General features: G+C 48.6%; 1 protein-coding gene and 1 long non-coding RNA gene across 5 annotated transcripts in view; one reads left to right on the forward strand and one right to left on the reverse strand.

Annotated features, from left to right (window-relative positions):
• The window catches only part of DAP3 (death associated protein 3), a 34,806-nt gene extending 19,571 nt beyond the window's left edge, over positions 1-15,235 (forward strand). Inside the window, exons 3-13 of one of the 4 annotated variants that reach the window (XM_045784182.2) lie at positions 2,382-2,504; positions 3,838-3,939; positions 5,976-6,084; positions 6,210-6,302; positions 7,450-7,580; positions 8,220-8,300; positions 8,593-8,751; positions 9,189-9,248; positions 9,767-9,856; positions 12,265-12,382; positions 14,451-15,234. In XM_045784182.2, coding sequence (XP_045640138.2) covers positions 2,382-2,504; positions 3,838-3,939; positions 5,976-6,084; positions 6,210-6,302; positions 7,450-7,580; positions 8,220-8,300; positions 8,593-8,751; positions 9,189-9,248; positions 9,767-9,856; positions 12,265-12,382; positions 14,451-14,695 — 1,311 coding nt within the window. In that variant the 3' untranslated portion in view covers positions 14,696-15,234. Of the gene's footprint in view, positions 1-2,381; positions 2,505-3,837; positions 3,940-5,975; positions 6,085-6,209; positions 6,303-7,449; positions 7,581-8,219; positions 8,301-8,592; positions 8,752-9,188; positions 9,249-9,766; positions 9,857-12,264; positions 12,383-13,048; positions 13,346-14,450 lie in introns of those variants that run through there. The other 3 variants (XM_045784184.2, XM_045784183.2, XM_045784185.2) reach the window with 3 other exon arrangements.
• LOC148110558 (uncharacterized) lies at positions 2,974-5,977 on the reverse strand. Its single transcript, XR_015721443.1, has 2 exons — positions 5,843-5,977; positions 2,974-5,760 (listed from the first exon to the last, which is right to left on the reverse strand). It is a non-coding gene; the product is annotated as an uncharacterized LOC148110558 (long non-coding RNA).
• Positions 15,236-22,861: the final 7,626 nt, after the last annotated feature.

Raw genomic sequence — 22,861 nt, forward strand, 5'->3', positions numbered from 1 at the left:
TTAAAGTGACCTTGATGGGGGTCACGAACGCCGTTCTTTCAGGAACTGCCTGGTTTTCATTCCGGAGCTGTTCAGAGGCGACCGTACACATGGTGGTTTTCCCCGGAAACACAAGACTGTCTGGGTGATGCCGTATGTAACATTTTAAGAAGTAAGGAATCCATTTTGCTAGGTCTTAATTTGCTGCAAAAAGCATTCAACTTAAAAAAACAAATCATAGGATTCCTGTAGAAATACCACCACCTTGTGGCCCTTGAATATCTTTAATTTTCTATTTGCTACTTTTTTTGTAAAGACCTGGTGCTTTGTCTCCGGTAGAATGTGGCAGCTCCAGGCCTTGCTCTCAGACCCCAGGCTCTCGTCAGCTCGGCACGACCAGTGCAGCTATGGGGGTTGTGGATGTTCTTTTTTTCTTTTTTAAGATTTTTTTTTTTTTAATTTATTTATTTGCCAGAGAGAGAGAGAGAGTGCAGCAGAGGGAGAAGCAGGCTCCCCGCCGAGCACCGAGCCAGATGCAGGGCTCGATCCCAGGACCCTGGGATCATGACCTGAGCTGAAGGCAGACGCTTAACCAGCTGAGCCACCCAGGTGCCCCGGGTGTCATAGATGTTCTGTTTCATTCTTGCTGTTGCTACACTTCCAAGATGCTTTGGGGTGACAGTCCACCACGTTGGGGTGCTGTGTCAGCATGTTGATTTTGACATTTAAACAGTTCTTTTGCTCTTAAAAATTATACCCATTTAAGTGTTTTGTTTTTTTTAAGATTTTGTTTATTTATTTGACACAGAAAGAGACAGCCAGCGAGAAAGGGAACACAAGCAGGGGGAGTGGGAGAGGAAGAAGCAGGCTCCCAGCGGAGCAGGGAGCCCAATGCGGGGCTCGATCCCAGGATCCCGGGATCACACCCTGAGCCGAAGGCAGACACTAAATGACTGAGCCACCCCCCCATTTAAGTTCTATAACAACTTTCTAACTGGTATTTTCACCTCTAAATCTTGACTCTTCATCTTTCCCAGTCCAAAAGATTTGTCCTCCCTAATAAAATGTTTAACATCCAGCTAATCAGAAAGTGTGGCTGAGGGGTGACCGGCCAGCTCCGTTGGGAGACAGTGAGACTCTTGATCTCAGGGTCATGAGTTCAAGCCCCATGTTGGGTTGTAGAGATGACTTTAAATAAATAAGTATAAAAAGAAAGCATAGCTGATTCCCTGCCACTGTCAAGATAGATCTCAGAGACACAGCCTGAGAATCAAGGCTACTTGCTGTGCTGACTTCACCTGCCTTCCCAGTTCTGTGGAAACTCTGTTTCCCAGCCATACAATGCTGGCCTCTTCTCCTTTCTACATGAGGCCTGTTATCCTGCAACTCAGTTTGGGGGGTAGCATTTTTTTTTTAAAGATTTTACTTATTTATTATACCGAGATAGAGACAGCCAGCGAGAGAGGGAACACAAGCAGGGGGAGTGGGAGAGGAAGAAGCAGTCTCATAGCGGAGGAGCCTGATGCGGGGCTCGATCCCATAACGCCAGGATCATGCCCTGAGCCGAAGGCAGACGCTTAACTGCTGTGCCACCCAGGCGCCACCCAGGTAGCATTTTCTCAGCTTTGTCTCCTGAAATCCCGCACCACAAGCCCTCAGTTCAGGGGTTCCCATGTGAGGCTTACTGAGCTGCCCGTTGAGCAGTTTCTCTCACTTAGCTGGAGGCTCCCTCGTTCCACGTCCTTAATCAGAGTCTTTATTCCAGGGCAGAGCCAGCAAGAAAAGGGTTGCAGGCATGTCATGATACCTGTCATATGGGAACATTGCCTGGGTCCCGTGGGAACAGAGGTGGCCGCGATTGCCACCTGGCCACCGTCCACCACTGTGGGCCAGAGCGCGGGAGGACGCGGCCCGCTCCAGGCTGCCAGCGGCCGAGCCTGGCTCCTGAACCGTCTCTAGCAGATGGCTGTGCTTCCGTGTGGGGCAGAGCCCAGCCAGAGCAACTCAGGCTACAGCAGATTCAGAGGCTGGACACCGTGACCGAACGCAGAGAACTGTAGAAGCGAGGGTTCCTTGGACATAAAACTAAACTGTATATTAGTGACAGTTTCCCTGTTGTAGACGGGGCTTAAACCTCAGTTTTGTAGCAAGCATAAATAAAAAGCCTGCTAATTCCAGGGGCACCTGGGGGGCTCAGTTGGTTAAGCGTCTGCCTTCAGCTCACGTCATGATCCCAGGGGCCTGGGATCGAGCCCCACATCGGGCTCCCTGCTTGGCAGGGAGCCTGCTTCTCCCTCTGCCCCTCCCCCTGCTCGTTGTGCTCTCTCTCTGTCAAATAAATAAATCTTTAAAAAAAAAAAAAACCTGCAAATTTCAAAACATGAAAATGATTTCTTTTATAGTTGGACCCTGGACGTCTTTTGCACGGGGGGCCCCAGGCCCCACAAAGCCTTGCTGCTCACCCGGATAACCAGGTTCCAGATGGGAGCCCCAGAGCCGTTTCCTGCACCAGTGAGGGTGACCCGGTGAGTTGCTAGTACATATACGGATTTTTTTTCAGGTCTTACAATTTGTGTTGCTGTCATTTTACATACTGGGGAAACTGAACCCAGAGAAGTGAAGCAGATCTGCCTGTGGTCAGCCCGTGCTCCCAGGACACATTCTGGAGCCCAGTGGAGCCGCCTCCGTGTCCGAGGCTGTGGGAACATAAACCTCAGGCAGGCCAGTCCACACCGGATTTAACCACCGCCCCCAAAGGCCACTTGTGCCCAGGATGTGGTTGGGCACGAAGTAGGTCAATTTCTTAGCAGTTACATGTGGTAGTTACTGATCCTACTGTGGGGTAGCTTGCAGACTTCTCTCCTTCCAGACCAGATAGTATTTTAGGGTTAGGAGCCGAAGTGGTCTCTGGCACAGCTGCTTAGCTCTGCATAAACAAGTGGGTGGGGCTTTAAAAAATAATAAATGTATAAACAAGTATAAGTAAAATAAACATACAAGATAAATAAAAGCTTATTTACAAAATGGGTAGCCGGCCGTCATCAGCCAGCCCTTAAAGAAATGAGCTTGCCCAGAATACGCGGCTGGGCCGCTAGAGAACCCAGTTCTCCCGTTGGCCCGTCTGGTGCTATTTCCCGCCTCTCTAGGTGGGTTTCCTAGTGTCCGGAGGGGCAACGAGCCTGGTTAGTGGAGACCAGCACTGAAGGTGAGGTGCGTTGGTGGAAGCCAGGGTTGCAGCAGCATCCAGTCGGGTTTTCCCCTTCCCCGGCACGGTGGTGGCCTCTTCTCCGTGACAGGGGTCGTGTGGTCTCTGCATAAAGGTGAAGGGACTGGCGCTGCACGTGCGTCACAGAAGCGGTAACTCGTGACCCAGGACAGTGGCTCGGGGAGGTGTGGTTCAGTGACGTCTGTGGCGCTCACCTGCTTTCAAAAGCATAAACTAAATCGGATGAGTGAAGTCACTGAAGTTCTTTCGGCTTTCCTTGCAATCACAGTCCCTTTATCGCCAGTTCCTCTGGGGTTTCTATGGGAACAGTGGTGTGCAGATGCTGTGGTCACATGACTAAAGCATCCCCACACACAGCACAGGAGAATCCAGACGGCAGGAATCGTTGTTGTGACCTGCACATCAGGCTTGACGTTTCCGAGCAACTGGCTTCATCGTGGGGCCAGCGGCCGCGCTGTAGACACACGGTGCATCCGAGGATAGCCACCAGCATTTTTTGTCTAAGATAAAAATGAAAGAAATCTTTTCCAGCCCTGAGAGACGAAGTTTCCTTAATACGGTCTCGCAGGCCCTTTCCACTTCTGTAAGGTGTCTGCGGCCCCGCTGCAGCTGTTGGCGTTTTTGTTTCCTAGGCCAGGCACGGGGAGCAGCACGAGGCCCGGCACTACTGCATCCCCCTCCAGGACCTCAGGACGACGTTCCCCCACGGCCTGCCCCCTCGCTTCGGCATGCAGGTGCTCAAAACCGCAGGGGCGGAGGGAGCTCAGAGCACGCACTGTTGCTGGCAGAGCGTGGAATTAAAGGAGTAGGAAACCAGAAAAGATGAAATTTGAATCTAAAAGAGATGAATTCAGCTATTGACTGTCTTCCGTAAATAGCGCTGTTACTATAATTACTTTAAGTCAGTACTTACTTGTGGTTCACCATTGAAGGCAGGCAGAATATTCTCCGATCGATAGTATCCTGCTACTTTGCTGGTGTTACCCACCTGACAGATTCCTAGAACCTTTGGCATTCAAATAATTGTTTATAATGCATTTAATACTTGCCTCAGCAAACTATCATGAAAATAATTAGCATGCTCTAGAAAACAAAATCACGATCTGTTCCTGAGTTAAACAGAAGTGATACTCGGATTAGATGCGTTATCGTTCTTCATTCTCCTGGATTTTCAGAAAATGTAGTTTTGCGGCTATAACTTTAACCCAGACATGTAATCTTGGGTTGCTTCATAGCCATTAAGAGAATTCGTGATTGACTGCAGGCGTGCTTTGTCGGCAGCGGTAGTTCTTCGGACTCCCTCCTGCTGAACTGCTTCCAGCCTCAGATTGTGCCTCTTACCGAGACAGCAACCTGACTGTGCGGGTGACTCGGCCTCAGAGCCAGAGGACGGCATTCCTTCAGTGTCTTTTATTTCAAGAGACTAGATGAGACACCAGTAAGGGAGCTAATTCTGGACCACGAATAGCCCGGTCATCAAGACTGTTAATTGGTGGGCGGGGGGGTGGGGGGGACGACTTGAATTTGGCAATAGGACACAACCGGGAGAAATCCTGTGTAGTAGAGCTTAAACCGATGAATTTGCAGCACAGCGTCAAGCTTCGGTACCGTAACCGTCTCCGGTTGCTTTCAGACTGGCCTGAGCACAGGGCTTTGGAGGGTATTACTCATACATTCTTTCCATAATTTCCATCTACGTGAAGGCCAACTCCCTCCCCATTGTGTGTGTATTTTAGTGCTGTCCTATTGCCTAATATGGCATTTCTGTTTTAATATCTGTATCATGTTTTTGAAGGTTTCACTTTCCATTAAGTTTGAACTTGCCTGTCAAGTCCTCCAATCCAGTTGTGCGGTTAGGATTTCTTTAAAAATTACCAACAGTGTTGGGGTGTCTGGATGGCTCAGTCGGTTGAGCCTCCGACTCTTGTTTTCTGCGCAGGTCATGATCTCAGGGTTGTGGGATCAAGCCCCAAGTTGGGCTTAGCCCTCAGCGGGGACTCTGCTTGAGGACCAGTCTCTCCCTCCCCTTCTGTCCCCCCCACCTACGCCCACCCCCAGTTTGTGCACTGTCAAATAAATCGTTAAAGAAGAAAATACCAACACCATATTAATCCTTATCTACTTGTGAATAGTACTTGATATTTGTTCTCATTAAAAGACATTATTAAATACTTTATCTGCAAATTACTGTCACGCATATCAGTGCCTCCCAGATTTTTCCACCAAAGTATTCCTGGTGACGAAAAGGGATTGAACCTTTCGTGTCAGTTCTCTGGTGTCCAGTGTGACCTGTGGGCCGTGGGGCCCCTGCTCACACCTGCTCCTGAGCCACCGTGTATGTATTTCTGGAGAAAAGTTCAGATACTTACAAGAATTAGCCAAAAACAGATTTAAAAGAATTAACATTTATTCAGCACTTACCATGTATCAGATACTTTGTTAAGCATTTTACGTTCTTTTAATACGTTAATCCTAAGTGGTTTCCGTGGCTGTGTGACAAGCCGGCTGTAGATTATTCCTAGATTTCCGTTTACTGATGTAGCAGCTCAGCTTCACTGACAGAAATAATCGGAAAACATTAAAATAAAAAAAAATTTTTTTTGAAAAGAAAGAATCAGAAGGTGACTATGGTGTTACCTGGTGTTCTGGCTGAATTCTGTGCATCGGTGTTCGGCCTCTCCCGGGTGGACAGGTAGCGAGTGTGCAGCGGGACGCGCCGGTTGCCTGTTAGGCTCAGTGCCTCACGCCCCATCGCTGCCCTCCTTCCCAGGTGAGGACGTTCAATGAAGCTTGCCTGATGGTGAGGAGGCCGGCCCTAGAGCTCCTCCGTTACCTGAAAAACACCAATTTTGCTCACCCGGCTGTGCGGTATGTTCTCTGTATCCTTTGCTGCCTGCCGGTGCCGTCTTGAGCCAATGAAGGGAAGGAGGAGGTGGAAAGGGGCCATTTGCTGACATGCAGGTGTCCCTTCTGGTGATGTTTTCTTTAACCACAGGTGCTTTAGATGGGGAGAAGGGGACAGGAAAAACCCTCAGTCTTTGCCATGTTATTCATTTCTGTGCCAAACAGGACTGGCTGATTCTGCACATTCCAGATGGTAAGAACGCCCTCTCCTCACTGTTCTGGCACTGGCTTCGGGGCTGCGGCGGCTCCGGGAAAGGCCGGGCAGAGCTCGCCCATCCTGACTTCACTGTCATCATGAGCGGGCTGCATGGTGAAGTCAGCAAGCGCAACAAGAGAAGTGCAGTGAAAACCTTCCAGAGCCTTTTGATAAGCAGAATGAAGTATTTTGAGGGGCGCCTGGGTGGCTCAGTCATTAAGTGTCTGCCTTCGGCTCAGGTCGTGATCCTGGGGTCCTGGGATCAAGTCCTGCATCGGGCTCCTCGCTCGGCAGGGAGTCTGCTTCTCCCTCTCCTCCTGGTCATTCTTTCTCTCTCTCAAATAAATAAAATCTTTTTTTTTTTTTAAAGATTTTATTTATTTATTCGACAGAGATAGAGACAGCCAGCGAGAGAGGGAACACAAGCAGGGGGAGTGGGAGAGAAAGAAGCAGGCTCATAGCGGAGGAGCCTGATGTGGGTCTCGATCCCGTAACGCCAGGATCACGCCCTGAGCCAAAGGCAGACGCTTAACTGCTGTGCCACCCAGGCGCCCCAATAAATAAAATCTTTTTTAAAAATTAAATTAAAACTACAAACTGCCAGGAAGCTCCGCTGATCTTTAAGCCACTTGGTGTGCCCTGGGTACTGATGGTACTGCCGTGTGTAAAGTCAGACGCACCAAGCAGACCTGTGAGCCTCTGGAGCAAGAAGGCTTTACGACATACAGAGCTGACTCCTGAACGGCGCCTGTCCTCTTACACGCACAGGTCTTTCAGTAAACAGTGTGCACTAAATGTATCTTCTCATCCTTACGATCTGAGCCATGTTTTCTCTCCTCTCGCTCACGCCGCCGTAAGAATACCGCGTAGAACCGTGGGGCCCACGAAGTGAAGTATCTGTTCCCCGGCTATGCTGTCAGTGAGGCCCCCGGCCAGCAGGAGGCTGCTGGCAGTTCAGTTTTGGGGGGTCAGAAGTTACACGCAGATTTTCAGGTGCAAGGGGGGGGTCAGTGTCCCTCGCCCCCTGTTGTTCCAGGGTTGGTTGTCTATGGGAAGCTGATGTCGTTCCCATAACGTAACAAGGCACAGAGTACTTTGAGTTGAATACAGTCAGTTCCTGCCTGGTTTCCCTCCTTGTTTTTAGCTCATCTTTGGGTGAAGAACTGCCGGGACCTTCTGCAGTCTACCTACAACAAGCAGCGCTTTGATCAGCCTGTGGAGGCTTCGAGCTGGCTGAAGAATTTCAAAACTGCTAATGAGCGTTTCTTGAGTCAGGTGACTAGACTTCCACAAGTGTGATGCTGGCTGGTCTTTAAGTAGACTTGATCTTTGTGCCTGCGGCACGGGAGACCGTGGCCGTTCTGTGCTTCTCTCCTGTGCCTTACGCACAGCGAGTCGCCACCTGGAACCCGCCCCTCTGTGTGAACTAAAGCCGCGGCACAGGCCGCCCCCAAAGCAGCGAGAGGTTTTCGGGAGCAAAGTCCAGTCCAGGTGGATCCACTGACCTGTGGGGAGCTACAGCCTCAAACCCTCTAAAGCACATTTCCTCCAGATAAGGTCTTTCATGGAACCAGAAATGTACTGGTAAAATTATTCTTCGGTCTGGCGATTCTTGGATACAGTCTCTCAGTCAGGAGTTTTCTGGGTACAAAGCAGAGTCGCCTAGGAGCTTATAAATGTGGATGCCAAGGCCTCACCCCGGCCTCTGTAGTCAGAACGCCTTATGGGTTGTGTTCTTACGCTGTAGGCAGAAAAGGGCTAGAAAGCGTTCACCTCTGTACTGGAGTCTCTTCCGTGGCTTGAAAAACAGATTAAAACTGACCCCTAACAACCTTATCCTCCTACCTTCTCAGCTAGGGATGGATTCATCTTTAAGCTAAATAGCCTTTCTTTGGTTTTTATTTTTGCTTTTAGATAAAAGTTCAGGAGAAGTACGTCTGGAATAAGCGAGAGAGCACTGAGAAAGGCCATCCTCTGGGAGAAGTGGTTGAACAGGTATAGAGAAGACACTGGGGGGCGCCTGGGGGGCTCAGATGGTTAAGCGTCTGCCTTCCCTTCAGGCCGTGGTCCTGGGGTCCTGGGGTCCTGGGATTGAGCCCCACATCAGGCTCCTGCTCCACGGGGAGCCTGCGTCTCCCTCTGCCGGCTGCTCCCCCTGCTTGTGCGCATGCTCTGTCAAATAAATAAATAAAATCTTTAAAAATAAAAAAATAAACTGCATGAGTACGGTGTCATTCCAGAGAAGGCCTCTTCTGGGCCCACAAGCCCCTGCCTCTCTTCCCCGCAGGGCCTGACACGCGTGAGGAATGCCACAGATGCCGTCGGGATTGTTCTCAAAGAGCTCAAGAGTCAGAGTCGTCTGGGTGCATTCCGACTCCTGGTGGCAGTGGACGGAGTCAATGCTCTCTGGGGAAGGACCACGCTGAAGAGAGAAGATAAGAGCCCGGTAGGAAAACTGCGTTTCTCCGGTCGCTCCCACCTCTGGTGCCGCCACATGTGTGGGCTGCGACGTGCAGATGCGCTTGCCCCCGGAACGCGGGCAGTAAGATGCAGGGCAGAAGCGGCAGCGGCAGAGACGCGGGCATTTGGAAATGAGCCCCACAGCGGAAGCTGCATTTTGTCCGTTTTTCTTGCCCCTGCATTTTCAGAGGCTGGGTGACTGGTCTCTGTTGTGTGGCGGCCACAGCACAAGACAGCAACAGCGTGGGGAAGGGTTTGCATCAGAAACCGGGTGGGGGGTGCGGGGGGGCGCCCAGGCTGGCAGCCACCGAGCTCACGTAGCAGCGGAGGGTGTCCTAGTTGTTGCCAGTCGTTTGTGCCAGGAGAGTGTCCAAGCGAAGATTGTCCTGTCCTCTGTCCCTCCCCCTGCGTGGCGGCGTGCAGGTGGCCCCCGAGGAGCTGGCGCTGGTGCACAGCCTGAGGAAGATGGTGAGAAACGACTGGGTGAGTATCCGGGACGCCCGCAACTCATCAGTCCTGAGTTTAGGGACAGAAAGTTCTTCTGTCTCATTTAATTCCCATAACTGCCAGACTTTAGTCTCTCTATTAGGGACGCCCGGGTGCCTCCATCGGCTCAGTTAGTGACCCCACATCGGGCTCCCTCTCCCCCCGCCCCCTCCGCACTTGCGCGCATGCGCTCTCTCTCAAATAAATAAATAAAATTCTTAAAAATAAAGTCTATATATTTGGTTTCTAATCTTTCCACTTGATGGGGAAACAGCCCTTGTATTTAAGTATTGGCACAGTTTTACTTGGCAGTTGTTCAGTGTTTTTGTATCTTACCTACTTTGGAAAAGGTTTTGATAAATGTGAGATTATGTGGCAGTTTGTGGTCAGAGCCAAATCCAGAACTAACCACCTGTCCAGTTGCCATTTACCTGTACTAAAAATGTACTGATGACTAAGATGCATTTTTCTATGTTTTCCACCTCTTTCTCACTCGGCCTTTTGTCCCCTTTCAGCACGGAGGCGCCATCGTATTGACGCTGAGCCAGACCGGGTCCCTCTTCAAACCTCGGAAGGCCTACCTGCCCCAAGAGCTACTGGGAAAGGTCCGATCATCAGAAACTCTGGTTCCCTTTAGATAGTCACTCTGTCTGAAGAGGTTTTTTGTTTTTTGGGGTTTTTTTTAATGTAATTATAGACTTGGAGAAAAATCGTATTCCTGTATGACTTCACCCAGGTTCCTAAAAGTTAACACTTTTCCATATTGGCTTTATTCCTCCCCATCTACTTTTTTCTGTGAATTATGTGGCAGTAATCCGAGACATACTACCTGTTTTTAAATAGTGCGTAGCTCCTAAAATCAGAGACGTTCTGAGTACGTAACCACAGCACAGCTACCAAATCAGGAAACGGCGTCAGTAGAATTCTGCGACCGAATCTGTGGGATGTGCTGTGGTCTCGCCGGCCCTTCCGGTACCCTCCGCAGGAGCAGTCCTGGCTCCAGAGGCCCTTTCGCCTGCCCTGGATCTCTCGTCTCCTCCACTCTGAGATAGCACCTCAGTCCTTGTCTCTTACAGTCTTAATATTTGTTCCTGTTTTTGAAGAGTACATGCCAGCTACGGGTGGTTTTGTGTGTTGTCTGGTGATTTCTCCTGATGATGTCTTTCCCGGTGGCCGCCAGGGTGAATTGCGAACACTTGGTTCAGTGAAGTCACCGTGGACATTGACGTTGAGGCTGCATAACTAGCCTGTTACTCCTCACGTGTCCCTTACTGGTTTGAGCGTCCATTTGGGATTCTTCCCTAAACCCAGTTGTGGTACTCGGAGAATGGTATTTCCCAGCTTTCTCATTTCTTCTACGTGTGTTGGTTGGCTTTCTGTTACATGTAAGAACTTTCCTTCCCCTTACACAGTTATTGGTTTTGATGTGGACACGTAGACTCCTCTTTCATGAGTTCTAAACCTTTACTATCATTCTCTATTTTGGTGCTTAAATTATTCCAGATTTGGCCAGCAGACGCCCCTTCGAACTGGCTTCTGTGTCCTTTTCGCATGCCCCCATCATTCTTGAGCCCCTGCTTTACTTTTTGGCAAGGAATATAGATGTTCCACACTCCTGTTGTACTTTCCATGCGCCAGGCCTAGAATCAACCCTCCTCGGGCAGACCTGGTTCACTGGAGAGGAGAATGGTATGTAGATACCAAGGGGGGGCGCTCAGTGGGTAGAGTGTGCGACTCTTGATCTCAGGGTCACGAGGTCAAACTCCACCTTGGGTGTGGAGCCTACTTTTATTTATTTTTATTTTTAAAAAAGATTTTATTTGACAGAGCACAAGCAGTAGGAGCATCAGGCAGAGGGAGAAGGAGGCTCCCAGATGTCCCTGGAGCCTACTTTAAAAAAAAAAATGTTTAGGGGCGCCTGGGTGGCTCAGTCAGTGAAGCTTCTGCCTTCAGCTCAGGTCATGATCCCGGCGTCCTGGGATCGAGCCCCATGTCAGGCTCCCTGCCCAGCAGGGAGCCTTCTTCTCTCCCTCCCTCTGCTGCTACCCCTGCTTGTGTGCTCGCTCACTTGTGCTCTCTGTAAAATAAATAAATAAAATCATTTAAAAAACAGTGTTTAAAATATGCTCCCTTCTTCAAGAGGTGGAACCGAATTCCCCCGCTCTTGAGCCCGGGCTGGAGTTTAGATTCCAAGACCCGAGTGCTAGGTGTACTTACTGCGGCTGGGGCGTCCCTTCCTCCAGGCCTACCGGTGCAGCCTGAGAACAGACAGATGCGATATTCATGCCTGCATGCACCCACATACGTGTGCTGTGTGCGTACGTGTCTACACATACACCCCCCCCATCTCTGTGTTCCCTGATTTCTGTGAAAAACCCGTGAGTTCAGACCGATACCGGCCAGCAGCGCAGCCTCACCTCCACCCCTTTTCTGTGTGCGTGAGCCTGGTCTCCATCGGGAAGGACGGCGCCCTCCTCGCTCAGCCGGCTTCCCCGGAGTGCCACCCGGGCTTCCAGCGAGACTCGGTCCACAGCTGCCAGCCCTGGGCTCTGTGAAAATGACGCTGCGGACGAGGGCTCAGTATTTGCGTGGCACAGTTGTCGTCTTTCTGGTGGGGTCTTTCGTACCGATGCTCTGTTCAGCAGTGAACCAGGTCCCTTGTCCCTTCGGTGTTCTGTTTGAAATGTGAAATACGGTTTGATTCATTTGTTTCAGTTTATGTTCCATTTAATGGGTCTTTATCGCCACCCTTGTTGATTTTGTTTCTGTTTTTGAGTTTATGAACTGTCAAAGTGGTTGTTGACTATTGACATCAGAACTGTAGAAAACACACCTGTGAATGTGTCTGTGACACACTCAGACCGGTGGCGTCCCCCCAACAGGCGTTACGTGTCTCACAGGTACAGTGCGGGTGGCCGGAGAGCGAGGAGCAGAGGAGAAGGAAAGCAAAGACCTTTAAAGTGTCTACATCTCTCTGCTGACTCGTCACTTAACAATACTCTTCTTTCTCCAGGAAGGATTCGACGCCTTGGACCCCTTTATCCCCATCCTGGTCTCCAACTACAGCCCAAAGGAGTTTGAAAGTTGTATTCAGTATTACTTGGAGAACAGTTGGCTTCAACATGAGAAAGGTTGGTTACGGAATTTTCCATCGGGGCTTTGTGTTCTCAGAGTCCCATCGAGTCAGAGCCTTGCTCTCCTCTTCCCACGGCAGCAGCCTGCGATTTGTCTTTCTCCCTTTATCTTGACTTCTCTCTGGCCAGTTAGACACTAGGAAGGGGGGGGTATTTCAAGACAGTGCATCTCTTCCTAAATTCTCATGTTAGTCTCGGGCTGGGAGCCCAGCCCCGCATGTGAGAGGCTCCGCCCGTCCCGGGCTGTGGACCCGAGTGCCTTCAGCGCAGCGGCCTTGCGGTCAGGCGGGTTCTGTCCCTGGGCGAGAGCGCTAGCTGCCGTTGGAGGAGGTCATTCAAGGACAAGAGGGAGGAGTAGAAAGAGCCGCAGCATATGGTGGGCTGGGAGGCACAGCACAGAGATTTCTGAGGGGGTTGGCATTTGACAAAGTCCCAAAGTCCAAAAGATGTTCTTGGAACAGAAGGAGAGACAGATGCTGGATTACAGAGGACTAGAGACAGAAAAAATAATCCTTTGCTGAGAGAAAGGATCTAGAAGTGAGGTCTCTCGGGAGTGGTCATTACGTTTCAACGATCTGGAGCATGTAGCCTCAGCACAGAAGTTTCTGGGGAGCACATGCTGCAGACACACTGCCGGTCGTGTGTGTCTCACCCCTGCTTCAGCTCATACAGAAGAAGGGAAAAAGGAGCTGCTGTTCCTGAGTAACGCAAACCCCGGGCAGCTGGAGCGGCTCTGCGCCTACCTGTAAGCCGCGGTCCCGGCCGCGTGCAAGACAACGGACATTTCCTGTCCCGGACGCAGTCAGAAGTCGCCAGGACAAGTCAGCTCCCAGCCTTTGGTGAAGAGTGACTGGAGTGGCCACGAGATGTCCTCTTGTTCCTGAAACTAGTTTATTAAGTGGGGTTTTCATATTCTAAGTAATTATGGATCTTTCCCTTCAATAAATTATCTTTCTTCAAGTGTTGTGTTAGATTTATACAACGGAAAGGGCCTTTGATCGACCAGACTGAATTTCCCTGGCATTCTGCTTGCGAAGGGTCTGAAGAGACCAGCTTCTGCAGAAATTTCCACTAGTACTGTTTTCCAGACTTGATTCAGATCAGAAGACGAAGATTCGCTCCTTAATTTCTCCCTCCCGTGCCGGCTCCCACGGCCACCTCTGCAGGGGCCCCGGCTCCGCGCGGACTGAGGGACAGACGGAGCCCCTCCTTTGTGCAGATGTGTGTGCGAGCTTGGGGAGATTTGGGAAAATAGTGACTCCGATCAACTTCCGCGGTGTCGAATTCCCTGTCCTACCCCTGTTGTAGGGCTCGAGGCAGAGTCCGCGTCCCAGCTGCCTCTACCAGCCGTCTCAGTGCCCCGCAGCCCCCGTCCTGCTGGTGTCACCTGATCAGAGGGTGATGAGGCCAAACTCCAGGGCACTTATGAGCACTGAGTCCCACAGTGTGCGTGAAGTGCCTCACATATGGGCGGTACCCCTTCAGTGCTCAGTCGCTACCATTTAGGACTTGATTTTATGGCACTTTATCTGAAAACTGGCCACGAGGGAGACAGTCCATGGACGTGCATCAGCATTTTCCCTGCAGAGCCGGCTTCCCCCACGCCGAAGCCTCCTCGAAGGCCCCCTCTCAGAACCCGACCTTCACCCTGACCCAGTCCTCGGTCGGGTCGGCTGGCCTGGGGTCCGGATCCCCGCCCTACGGAGCCTGCTCCGTCAGCCCCTGGCCCCGGAGGCTGGAGGCCTGATCCGAACCCTGACGCCCCCCCATGGACAGTCGGGTCTTCAGCTTTACCTTCACAGGAGTCAGAGCCCTTCATCCTCTCCATCCTCCCGGACTACTGTCACACCCATCACCTGTTTGAGCTCCTACATGCGTCTGCCAGTCTGCTCTCTACCCACACCCCTGCCTCGCCCCCTCGGCCCCCTGCACAGGGCCACCGACGTGAGCTGTGCTGCAGCTGGGTCCTTGGGCGGCTCCTTTATCTCTACTGTTTTTGCTATGTTCAAACCATAGAGAAACACGTATCATGGAAATCAGCCTCCTTTGTTCCCTCCTCCTCCAGAAGCACCTCGCGTCACAAATTCGAGAGAGGAAAGTCCACACATAAATCGGCTAACACTGGAGTGCGTCCTTCTGTACTCTGATGTTTCCACGTGGCTTGGCGACATTCCCTGTGAGATTCTGTCTTGTAAATCGAGTGCCCTCGCTCAGTACTTTAAAAAGGGAAGGAGTGAAGTTGCACCCACAAGCTCCGAGAGCGGCAGCAGTGGGAGCTCAGCGGCCGAGGCCGCAGCTGCTCTACACTGACCCCTGGACCGTGTCTGAGTGCGAACCCGACTCTCCCGCCGCAGAGGAGGCCAGGAGCATGGCTTCCATCCCTGGGCAGCAAAACTCGGGATCCATAGGCCGCATTTTCGCTATGAATGTGGAACAGGAAGTCGTAGGGCTAGACCATCAGAGATGAACAAAGATCCCACTGAAGAATTAGCACCGTTACTTCTGTATCTGCTAAATGTGATCCATAATCTACCCCGTCCAGTCCTCTTTCTTAAGACCCTTCTATAGACGCCCCCGTTGCCCCGGTCTCCATGCTGCACCTGCCCCAGAGCTGGTCTCTGGGGCTTCTCTTACGCTACTGCATGGAATCCAGATTGGAAAGTACAAAGACCAGGGGCACCTGGGTGGCTCAGTCCATCAAGCATCTGCCTTTGGCTCAGGTCATGATCCCAGGGGCCTGGGATCGGGCCCTGCGTCAGGCTCCCTGCTGCTCCCTCTCCTTCTGCCGCCCTCCCCTGCTTGTGTGTGCTCTCTCTCTGTCAAATTAATGAATAAAATCTTAAAAAAAATGAAAGTACAAAGTCCAACTGTCTTTATTTTCAGATGACAAAATCCTGGACAGAGAAAACCTTAAGAAATCTCAAAACATCTCCCAGAACTAAAAATAAGTTTGGCAAGGTCACAACAATACAAGATGAATATACAAAATCCAACTGTATTTCTCTATTCTAGGAATGAAATCTACAAAACGGAAATTAGGAAAATAATTCTATTAAAACTAGCAGGAATATAAGGTACTTAGCAGTTTTAACAGAAAAACTGCAGAATTACTCACCAAAAACTATAAAATATTAGTGAGGGAAATTAAAGAGGATTTATGGGAAAAGAATATGTTCGTCAGTAGTGTTAAAATGTTAATTCTCCCCAGACTGATCTTAGAGATACAGTTCAATCAGTATCAAAATTTCAGACGACTCCTTTGCAAAAATTGGCAAACTGATCCTAAAGTTTATACAGAAACAAACACAACCTAGAATAGTCCAAACGATTTTTTAAGTAAGCAAACTGGGAGGACTTACTCTTCCTTTTTTCAAAACATCATATAAAGCTACAGTAATGGAGGCAGTGTGGTACTGGCAGAAGGATAGACGTTAGGTCAATGGAACGACACTGAGAATCCAAGTATGGATCCTTGTCTTCATGACTGGCTGGTTTTCAACCAAGATGCCAAAGCAATTTATTGGGGAGAAAGTAATCCCCAACAAATCGTGCTGGGATAGTTGGTAATAATGGACACACAAAAAGATGAATTTGGGCCATTGCTTCACATCAGACACTCAAAATGTAGCATAGAGCCAAGTGTATGAAGTAAATTATAAAGCATTTAAAAGAACAAAAGGGGCGCGTAGGTGGTTCAGTTGGTTAAGCAACCAACTCTCAGTTTCGACTCAGGTCATGATCTCAAGGTTGTGAGATCAAGCCCTGCTTTGGACTCTGCACCCAGAGCGGAGTCTGCTTGACATTCTCTCCCCCATCCCTCCCTCTCTGGTACTCCCCACCACACATTCGCTTGTGCTCTAAAATAAAAATCTTTAAAAAAAATAAAAGAACAAAATTGGGGCACCTACCTGGCTCGCTCAGTAGGGCCGGCGACTCTTGATCTCAGGGTCATGAGTTTGAGCCCCATGTTGGGTGTAGAGCTTACTTTAAAAAAAAAAAAAAGAAAAAGATTGTAAATAAATGAGAATAAAAATTCATGACTTTTCATTAGGCAAAAATTTCTTATATATAGATGCCAAAATGTGGGCCGTATGAGAAAAATTTGGTAAAGCAGACTTCATCAAAATTTAAAATCTTTATTCTTCAAAAGATACCAAGAAAATGAAAAAAAAAAGCTACAGGCTAGGAGAAAATATCTGTAAATTCATCTGTATATCAGAATATACAAAGAACTATTACTCATTAGTAAGAGGATAACAGCTCACAAGCTGGTGAACAGCTGGAACAGACGTTTCGGACGAGTCACCAGTGGTCAGGAAAACGAAACCCCAACCAGAAGGAGAGGCCACCCCAACCAGAAGGAGAGGCCACGGCTCAGCCGCCAGGACGCCAGGATGGCTGAAATCCCAAAGACAGGAACAAGTATTGGGGAGGGTGTGGGGAAACAGGAACCCTCACACTCTGCCAGTGGAAATAAATGATGGAATTATAAAATTTCTAACAGTTTCCACTTTAGAAAACAGGTTGGCAGCTACTCAAAATGGTAAACAAGGAGTTAGTAGAGGAGCCAATGCCAGCCCCAGGTACCCACCCCGGAGCAATGAAACCGTGTCCACACGAAGACTGCTGTTCAAGCAGCACGAGGCCGTTCGCAGCAACGTGACTCATGACGGTGAAACAGTGGGAATAACCCAAAGCCCAATCATTTGCAAGCAGGTAACCGAAACGGAGTGAGTCCAAGTAGATGCTACAACACGGGGAGCCTCCAACCATATTCGGAGACTCCAGCGCAAAAGACCCCATGTGGCAGGATTATGTCCAGAAAGTGCAGATCCATCCAGTGACGTAGGTTGGTGGTGGCCTTGTGTGAGGGGTAGGAACGGGGTGCAGCTGTAATCACGTGGGAGGACTCTTCGGAGGATGACGGAAACGGCTTCAGACTGAACTGCGGTAACAAATGCACAACTCTGCGTAAAACTGCGCCAGACGCCCTCCTTCCCTCCATCCACACCTCACGCCTTCCTGGGCTGACAGCGCTCCCAGGCTCCCCACGGCCCTTTCCGTGTCCCTCTCTGTGTCCCTCACAGGCATTTCCCCAATGACGCACTCACATGGGGTTCCTGCATTGGTGTTTGCTGCTAGTGTATGCGGTCTTCACGAGACAAATCCAGACTTGCAAGTAAAAAGTCAAAACATACACACTGTGCAGACACCAAAGGGAAGCCAGCTCATCTATATCAATATCAAGCAAAGCAGACACTAAAATAAAACTGCATTTTCAGAGAGAAAGAGGGGTATTTTAAAATGGTAGAAGGTTCAATCCATCACAAAGATAAAACCATTAAAAAGTAGTATCCCCTAATAACATAACCTCAGAAAATAAAAACTGACAAAATAGAAGGAAAAATAAACTGTGGTAGGAGAAGTAATATACTTCAGTAATTTATAGACAAGAGTCAGTCGGAACATATAATCTAGTAGCATTAGTTAACAAATTTGTCTTAATGAAAGTATTTTTTTAATGAAACCAAAACACTTCGGAATATATATCCCTTTTAAGCACACCTACACCTGTTCACCGCTGGGCCGTATCAACAAGTGTCCGAGAACTTAAATCATGCAAATGGTATTCTCTGACCCCAGTGCAACGGCAGCTAACACCACCAAACACACGCACAGAAAATCCCTTATGTTTGGAAATTAAGAAATACTCTTCTGAGAAAAAAATCAGAATGGAAATGAGCAAGTAATTCAAACTAAATGATTGTGAAAATACTAAACTCAAAACTTAAAAATTTAGTTCTCTGAAAATACTATTAAAATTGGGGACGCCTGGGTGGCTCAGTTGGTAAAGCGTCTGCCTTCAGCTCAGGTTATGATCCCAGGGTCTTGGGATCAAGTCCCGAATCAGGCTCCCTGCTCAGCGGAGAGCCTGCTTCTCCCCTGCCTCTGCCCACCCAGCGCATGCGCATCTGCCCTCTCTCTCAAATAAATAAAATCTATTTTAAAAAATACTATTAAAATCAAGTTTTAAAACCTCCGGTGAGAATATTCAAGAAAAAAAAAGTAAAAGTGACTTTTACCTTTGAAATAAGCAACGTCAGAAATGATAAAGGGTAACACTACAGATCTTGCAAACGTTAAAAAAGATTAAATGGGGGGCGCCTGGGTGGCTCAGTCGTTAAGCATCTGCCTTCAGCTCAGGGCGTGATCCCGGTGTTCTGGGATCGAGCCCCACATCAGGCTCCTCGGCTGGGAGCCTGCTTCTTCCTCTCCCACTCCCCCTGCTTGTGTTCCCTCTCTTGCTGTATCTCTCTCTGTCCAATAAATGTATCTCGCTGTATCTCTCTCTGTCAAATAAATAAATAAAATCTTAAAAAAAAAAAGATTAAATGGGCACCTGGGTGCTGCAGTCAGCTGAGCATCCAACTTCTGATTTTGGCTCAGGTCATGATCTCAGGGTCATGAGATCAACACCTCCCCACCCCTGCCCCAGGTGGGCTACACACTGAGCGGGGAGTCTGCTTGAGATTCTCTCTCTCCCCCTCTGCCCCTGCCCTCCACTTGTGCAAGCCCTCCCTCTTAAAAAAATAAAAAAAAAAAGATTGGGCAAATGGGTGTATTATGAACAATTTGATGGGAGTAACTGAACTTGAACATGAAATAGAAAAATTCCTAGAAAAATACAAGTTATCGCCAAGTGCCACAAGATAGAACTACTACAGAATTCATAGTCGAAACCTTTCTTATAAAAAATGCCAAGCCCATATGACTTCACCAGTAAATTCTGCCAAACAAAGAAGAAATATTGCCAAACTCATACAAACTCTAGCGGAAAACTGAAAAAGGAAAGATACTTCCCAACTCGTGTTTTGAGGCCAATATTATGCTGATGTTAAAACCTGACAAAAACATCACAGAAAGGGGGAATGATAGGCCAATCCCATTCGTAAATGTAGATACAAAAATTCCAAACCAATCAGAACCATCCAACATTTTAACAGAAGACAAATGAGTCAAGGTTTATTCCAGGAATACGAGTAAAGATTATATGCAAGAATCAAACTCTGTAAGAATACACGTCTTGATGAGCACTGAGAAATGTATAGAACTGCTGAATCGTTGTATGGTACGTGTGAAACTAATACAACATGCATGTTAATAATACTCCAATTAAAAAGGGAAAAACTATGTAATGTATCCCTTTAGCCAAACAAAGGAAGAATAATTTCTCTTAATTCAGAGAAATTTTTCTTCAATTCCAAATCCACTCATGATCAGAACTCTTAGTAAACCAGAAACAAAAGACAACTTCCCATAAGCTGAACAAGAGTGCTGACAAAACTTCTTCGGTCCACATCAGACTTGGAAGTGAAGGGTTACAGCTTTCCCTTGAGATGGCGGGGTGGGGAGGTGGCGGTAGACATTCCATTCCACACTATACTTCCTAGTCGGTACTCTGAGATGAGGAGCACAAAATGTTATATGTAAAATTTGGAAAGGGATAAATGCAATTATCATTATTTGTGGATACGATGGTGTAGAAATCCAAGAGTCTACAGATAAATTATTAAAATTACTAAGTGAGGGGGGTGCCTGGGTAGCGCAGTCGTTAAGCATCTGCCTTTGGCTCAGGGCGTGATCCCGGCGTTCCGGGATCGAGCCCCACATCAGGCTCCTCTGCTGGGAGCCTGCTTCTTCCTCTCCCACTCCCCTGCTGTGTTCTCTCTCTTGCTGGCTGTCTGTCACATAAATAAATAAAATCTTAAAAAAAAATTACTAAGTGAGGGGGCACCTCGGTGGCGCAGTCATTAAGCGTCTGCCTTCAGCTCAGGGCGTGATCCCGGCATTCTGGGATCAAGCCCCGCATCAGGCTTCTCGGCTGGGAGCTTGCTTCTTCCTCTCCCACTCCCCCTGCTTGTGTTCCCTCTCTCGCTGGCTGTCTCTCTCTGTCAAATACATAAAATCTTTTTAAAAAATTAAATTATTAAGTGAGCACAGCAGCGTTGCTGGATATGTCAGTATACACATCAGCTGCATTTCTCCATAAACAACAGAAATTAAAAATTTTAAAGATTTGATTTACAGTAGCAACAAAATTATAAAAAAGTGAGAAATGTAACAAGATATGTATATGACGTTTATAAATAAAAATATAAAATATTATTGGAGAAAACTTAAAGGCCTCAATCGGTGGTAGAATATAAACTAGAAAAGTTACTACTGTAAAGGTGTCAATTCTCCCCAAACCGATCTATAGAGATGCAACACTATCGTAATCAAAATACCCAGAGATTTTTAAATTTTCCTGTGCAACTTGACAAACTAATTCTAAATATTATATGTGGACGTAAAAGAGCCCAGAATAGACAAGACTTACTCTCACCTTTTACACTACTTTGAAAACTGTGAAACCTACAGGAATGCAGAGAGCTGTACAAAAGAATCCCATATAATTTTCACTTAGATTCAACTGTTAACCTTTTTGTCACACTAGCTTTATCTTTCTACATATTTATTTAGTGTCACCGTTTGAAAATAAATTGCAGACACGTTTCTTTTATCACGTTTCTCCTAGGAATAAGATATTCTCCTTCATACCCAGGATATCATTAACCCACCAAAGAAACCCATCATCAATATAATGTTCTCTAATATGTGCCCTATTTTTTTTTAATATGCTCTATTTTTATTTTTAAATTTCTCCAGTTATCCCAATGGCTGCCCCACCCCACACCCACCCCAAAGTTCACACATTACATTTAGGCTGAAATATCTCTTTAGTGTCCTCTTAGCTTCGGTAGACCCTCTGGTTTATTTTTGAAAATGCCACACCAGTTATTTTACAGATCGTCCACATTCTGGATTTGTCTGATTATTCCGTTCAGGTACAGGCTACTTTTGGCAAGACAGCTGATGCTTTCTATCCACACACCTGACATCACTGCAGTTTGTTTCATTCTGCTGATGCTAAATTTGATCACTTGATTCTGGCGTTCATCACTGTAAAAGTAGGTTTTCTCAATGTAATGAACAAGTAGAGTGTTACTTTGAAATCCTGAAACCATCCTGTTTTCCAATAAATTATCACCCAAAGGTTTTAACATCCATTGATGATCGTCATCAGAATAAATTCTTAAACGGACACCTGCAATCTAAATTCTGTCATTCCTTCTACATTTATTAGCTGCTATTCTTCTGTCACCCCAACACCCTCCCCCCTTTTTTAGTCTCCTTGGGGACTCTGAGACACTTTAAAAACATGGTGCTTAAATATCCTGTGAAATTGGAACAGACCAACAGAGAGGATCAAGAGCCAGAACACAACATAAACAGCATTAGTAATATCTGAAACGGTCCATAAATGTGACTATATTTAAAAAGACAAAATGAAACTCTGTTCTTCTAAAAACTCCCTTTAAGGAAACGAAGAGGCGACCAGAGTGACAGAACAGGTATTTTCAACACATAAAACTGACAAAGGCTTTGTATCCTCAGTAAAGTACCTACTGCTACAAATCCATGAGGCAACCCAAAAGAACACGGCCAAGAGACTGGACGTGCAGTTCGAAAAAAAAAAAAAAAAGATAGAATGGTTCATAAACGTACGAAGAGCTCTCGACCTCATTAGTAATTCGCACCAGTGGTTAGGACTACAGTTTTTAAAGATTGTGGAGCATCAAATGAAACTCCCCTACACTGGTGGCGGTTTGCACTGTAATGAGTTTGAGAAAACAGGTTGGTGCTGTTTACCAAGTCTGAGCACAGCCTTCTTTCTGACCGCCCGCGTCCACGCCGGGCCGAGCCCCGCGGACCCCCGCGTCCACGCCGGGCCGAGCCCCGCGGACCCGAGCGCGGGCGCAGGAGCACAGGAAGGCACAGCGCCCGCCCGCCGCCCGCTGGAGCGACCCCCGGCCCCCAGTCAGCGGAGCCCTTGTCCGCGGAGCCCCCGCACAGCGAAGCCGCGGAAGGGGCTGCAAGCACACGCAGGCTGACGAAGAGTTTGTCCCACAGCCTCGAGCGAAGGGCCGCCTACGGCGCCTCATTCCCGTAAAGTGACAGGGAGCCAGGTGAGTCCGCACGGCCGGAGGCCAGAGCGCTGTGACGGGCGCGGGAATAGGGGCGCCTAGCCTCCGGGCCAGGGGTGTGTCTCCTGAAGCGCCGTGGTCAGCAGCAGCAGCCCCTGAGCGGAGACCGCAGCCGCAACACGGAGCGGTCTCCGCAGAGCCGCCCGCGGGACCGGCGCGCCGGGATAGGCTAGCGCTCGCTAAACACCCCGCGACGCCCTCCCCCGCGCCGCTACTTCCGGCCGCGCCGGGCCCCGCCCCCAGAGAGCGCGGCTCACGCAGGCTGCGCCGGGGGAGTGGGCGGGGCCTCCGACGCCTGTCGAATCGCTTATCCGAGGGGAAAGGATGTATCGGTGCACCAATAGAGCGCGGGGAACGAGGTCCCGCCCACATAACTGCGAACCAATCG

Source organism: Ursus americanus, chromosome 2, assembly GCF_024610735.1.
Source record: "Ursus americanus isolate L20-20 chromosome 2, mUrsAme1.1.p, whole genome shotgun sequence".
NCBI lineage: Eukaryota > Metazoa > Chordata > Mammalia > Carnivora > Ursidae > Ursus > Ursus americanus.